The following is a 4,746-nucleotide window of genomic DNA, read 5'->3' as shown; positions in this document are numbered from 1 at the left end:
GACCCCCCCCTTGGCCCCTTTTCACCCCCAGCCCCCAACCTGCCGGGTTTCCGTGTTTTTGCCCCAATTCCCTGGCAGCCCAGGGAACTAATTCCCATTTTTAGAATCAATCACGGAGCAGCCTGGACCGAGAGACCCACCCCCCCCGTGCCCCACCCCTCTCCATCCCTCGCCCCCCCCCCCGCGCCGCGATTCTTATCAGCGGATTATTAAACATCAATAACCATCCCCGCGTCCCGAATGGGGGGAAAATCAAATTATTTCGGAGTCTGGCAGGAAAACTGGGGGGGGAGTGGAGGGGGGCGTTTGGGCAGAGTTTTTTTTCTTTTTTAAATTATTTTTTGAGTTGGGAGGGGGGAAGGGGAAGGACCTCGAGAAGGAAAAAAATACTCAACAGGTTCCACCGCTGAGTAAAAAAAATGAGGGGGGGGGGGGAAGGAATGGGGCGGTGGGGGGGTTGTTGCTTGTCGTCCTTTTTGTCCGCCCCCCTTGAAGCTTCGGGGGGTGGTTGTTCATCGTTTCCACTTGGAAATATCGCTGGGAAAGGGGGTGGGGGGAATATGAGGAGGGAAGAGCACAAGGATAATGCCCTCCCCCCTAGACGCGATATATCGGGGAGGGGGTTAATGGGGAGGGGGTTGATGAGGAGGGGGTTGATGGGGAGGGGTCGGTGGGGAGGGGGTTGATGGGGAGGGGGTTGATGGGGAGGGGGTTGATGGGGAGGGGGTTGATGGGGAAGGGGTTGAGGAGGAGGGGTTGATGGGGAGGGGGTTGATGGGGAGGGGGTTGACAGGGAGGGTTTGATGGGAGGGGGTTGATGAGGAGGGGGGTCGATGGGAGGGGGTTGTGGGGAGGGGGTCGATGGGAGGGGGTCGATGGGGAGGGGGTTGATGGGAGGGGGTTGACAGGGAGGGTTTGATGGGGAGGGGGTCGATGGGGAGGGGTTGATGGGAGGGGTTTGATGGGGAGGGGGTTGATGGGAGGGGGTCGATGGGGAGGGGTGGGTGGGAAGGGGTTGACAGGGAGGGTTTGATGGGGAAGGGGTTGATGGGGAGGGTTTGATGGGGAGGGGTTTGATGGGGAGGGGGTTGTTGGGAAGGGGCTGATGGGGAGGGGGTTGCTGGGGAGGGGGTTGATGGGAGGGGTTTGATGGGGAGGGGGTTGCTGGGGAGGGGGTTGATGCGAGAGGGGGGTGTGTCTTTCCAGGGAAGCCTCTGTGCCCCCCCCACCCGCGTTGCCTCGAGGGGGCCGTGGGGACACAGGGGGGGGTCGCAGGGGGGGGGGGAACGAGACGCTCTTTGTGCCGTGCCCCCCTCCCCCCCCCAGCGCTCCCGACGGGGCGGGAAAAGGGAGGGGGGGGGGGCAGGAACGGGCCCTTCTCGTCCAATGAGGGGCCCCGGGGGAGGGGCCGGGGGGGGGCGGGGGGGGCGGGGGGGGGGGGCGGGGCCGCCGCGGATTTTCTTAATGGAGCGGCGGCGGCGGGGCCTCGGCGCATGCGCGCGGGGCGCCGATATGTTGGGGGGGGTCGCGGCGCGGAGCTTCCCCCGACGGCCGCCGAGGAAGAGGAGGACGAGGAGGAAGAGCCGGCGGAGAGAGGAGAAGAGGAGGAGGAGGAAAAAGAGGAGGAGGAGGAGGAGGAGGAGGAGGAGGAGGCGACGGCGGGAGCAGCGCGGCATGACATGACGGCGCCGCTCGGGCTCCCCCCGCGCTGGCCCGACGGCCTCGCCTGCCGCTGCGAGGACGCCCCGCGGGAGAAGAACCGCATGGAAGGGCTGGGGCACTGCCGGGAGATGATGCCCCACGCGGGGCTCGCCGTGCCCACCGCCCCGCCGCCGCCGCCGCCGCCGCCGCCGCCGCAGGGAGCCGCGTACGCGGAGCTGGCGGCCGCCGAGCCCCCCCGGCAGTGCCCGTCGGGGGCGGCTTCCAGCGCGGCGCTGGGCTACGGTTACCCCTTCGGGGGGGGCTACTACGGCTGCAGGTTGTCCCACTCCCACGGAGTCAACTTGCAGCAGAAACCCTGCGCTTACCACCCCGGCGAGAAGTACCCCGAGGCCGGCGGGCCCCTGCCCGGCGAGGAGCTGCCGTCGAGGGCCAAGGAATTCGCCTTTTATCCCGGTTTTCCCGGCTCCTACCAGGCGGTCCCTGGCTATTTGGACGTGTCGGTGGTGCCGGGGCTCGGGGGTCACCCGGAACCGAGACACGACGCTTTGCTTCCCATGGAAGGTTACCAGCACTGGGCTCTTTCTAATGGCTGGGATGGGCAAGTGTACTGCTCCAAAGAGCAATCGCAGTCCGCACACCTCTGGAAATCACCTTTCCCAGGTAGGCTCCTCCGGGAAGTGGCGTGCTCGCCTGTTCCCAGCCGCGGAGGGGTGGATGTGAGTGCGAGTGGATGAGTGTGCCCGAATATCTCTATATACGTACACGGATAGATCCGTGTGTGCCTGTATATGTAATTAAATGGGAAAGAAATGGCTCTGGAATGCCTCCTGTGCCGGGCAATGTGTATGAACATGTATGGAAAGAAGGTGAAGCAATCATTTCTGAATCAAAATACACGCCGTGAGCTTGCTTGGAAAGTAACTTCACCGTTTAATTCCTTAATTCTTCCCTTTCTTCTTCTCCTCCCTCCTCTTGCCTCACCTAAGGAGAGTCTCTCGGTGCCTCCTCTTCATCTTTCTCTCTGCTTGCCGCACCTCCATATGCAGAAAGCTTAAAAAGGGGAAAATAATAATAATAATAATAATAATAATAATAAACCCATCTCGAATGGTTCGGTCGAATGAGAATTGTCGGGGGCTGGGACAGTAAATCATATCGCAATTACACACAATTATAGGAATAGGTGTCAAGTGACAAATGAATCTGTTTGGGGAGAAGGAGGGAGGCAGAGGGGTGGGGGACCGGCGGGGCATCCTGCCCGCCTGACAGCCCGCGGGCGGCCGGGAAGGCAAAAACCCCTCCTTGGAGCATCTTTTAACCCAGTAAATCCCTCGCTCCCTTCCCCTCCCGGTCCCCCCGGGCCCGGCGGCAGCGGGGGGAGGAAGAGGAGGGTGGTGGGCGCTGCCTCCCGGTGCCTCTGCCCGGGCTCTTTCCAGTCCCCCCAGTCCCAGCGCTGGGTGGGGAGGGACGCGGAGGGGTGTGAGTGGAATAACCGCAACAAAGAGGGGGACACGACCCCCCATCCTCCTGGGGGGAGAGAAGGGACGGGTCGCCTTAGTTTTGGCGGGGGGCGATGCGTGAGGACACCGCCTTATTTATCTTCCTGGGGACAAAGAGAGGCGGAGGATGAGCTTTCCCGGGAGCTTTTTGGGGACACGGAGCGGGGGAGAGAATTTGACAATGCATCGTCGGCTGCATGATGGGGGGGAGGAAGGTTTTGGGGGGGGTGTGTGTCCTCGGGTTGACGCTGCGTTTGGGGGAGCTGCCACCCCAAGCGCTTTATCCCCACATCGCCTGTGGCTCTGGTGAACCCCCCTAAAGGAGAATCCTGCCTCCCCCCAACGAGCCGAACGCCCCCAAAGCTCCCCAATTAGCGCCCTGTCAGCCATAATTGGGGCTGCGCTGCCTGCGAGCAGAGCTCGCCTCCATCTTCCTGCTCCTGCCGGGCGGGTCACACCTTTGCGGCGCGGAGCTTCCATGCCCAGGTCACCCCCCCAAAACGCTGCCAGGGGGGCTGGGAAAGGGCAGAGGCTGCCAGAAAGCTTGGGGGGCAGCTGTGCCCCCCTCCCAGGAGCGGCAGAGCGGCGGTGAAGGCGCTCCCCCAGCCCCCGCTGAAGGCGTTCCCCGCAGCCCCACCGAGCGCGGAGCATCTCCCCTTCCCCATCCCCCGCCAGAGCGGCTGGAGGGAGGGAGGCGCCGGGATTATTGGGATTATTTTTTGCCGGGTTTGCCCCTTCCGAGGGGTTTTCTGGGCTGCACTGGGCGGGCGAGGGGCTTGGGGGCGGGGGAGGCACTTGTTTCCGCACCGGGCTCCGTGTTGGGGCTGCTCATCTGCGGGGACCCCCGAGGTTTTAGGCTGGGGGGGGGGGAAGAAGGGGGGAGAGAGGAGAAAAAGGAAGAAGGAGATAGGGGAGAAACTCTAGATCTTATCGAAATTCTGTCGGTTTGGAAGGTCCCTTTGATTGCCCGCACAACCTCAGCCTTCGGGTTCTCTTGATGCTCCCTGTTTACCAGCGTGAGAGTGTAGCCAAAAAAAGCAGGCTTTCACCCCGTGAATTATTACTGTTACGTGATTATTCCCATTATTCTGGTGTTAACCACCTTTGCTGGATGCGTTTTCTGCCTGTCCTGTCTCTTTTTCCCCCTCTTTCTCCTCCTTCCTCTTCGCCCGCATTCCTCCACACTTCATCCTCCTTTCCCCCTTTCTTCCTCTCCCCGACTCTCCGAAATTCTCCCCCCAACTCCCTGGGATGTGGTAGCTCCCCTTTCTTCCCCTCTTCCTTATTTTTATTTATTTTATTTATTTTTATTTCTTTTTTAAATCCAGACGTGGTCCCCTTACAACCCGAAGTCAGCAGCTATAGGAGGGGACGGAAAAAAAGGGTCCCTTACACCAAAATCCAGCTGAAGGAGCTGGAAAAGGAGTACGCGGCCAGCAAATTCATCACCAAAGAGAAGAGGAGGAGGATTTCGGCCACCACCAACCTGTCTGAGCGCCAAGTGACTATCTGGTTCCAGAACCGGAGGGTCAAGGAGAAGAAAGTGGTGAACAAATCCAAGACAGCGCATCTCCACGCCACCTGA

General features: G+C 61.4%; 1 protein-coding gene across 1 annotated transcript; it reads left to right on the top strand.

Moving 5' to 3' along the window:
* The first annotated feature begins 1,679 nt into the window (after window positions 1-1,679).
* On the top strand, window positions 1,680-4,746 carry HOXC13 (homeobox C13). The gene is made up of 2 exons (XM_051775060.1): window positions 1,680-2,322; window positions 4,490-4,746. Exons 1-2 carry the CDS (start codon window positions 1,680-1,682, stop codon window positions 4,744-4,746), a joined length of 900 nt encoding a protein of 299 aa, XP_051631020.1.

The sequence above is a fragment of the Manacus candei genome, unplaced genomic scaffold, assembly GCF_025592945.1.
Source record: "Manacus candei isolate 608988 ecotype Guabito, Panama unplaced genomic scaffold, ASM2559294v1 h1tg000247l, whole genome shotgun sequence".
Classification (NCBI taxonomy): domain Eukaryota; kingdom Metazoa; phylum Chordata; class Aves; order Passeriformes; family Pipridae; genus Manacus; species Manacus candei.
This window is presented reverse-complemented; position numbering and strand designations above follow the sequence as displayed.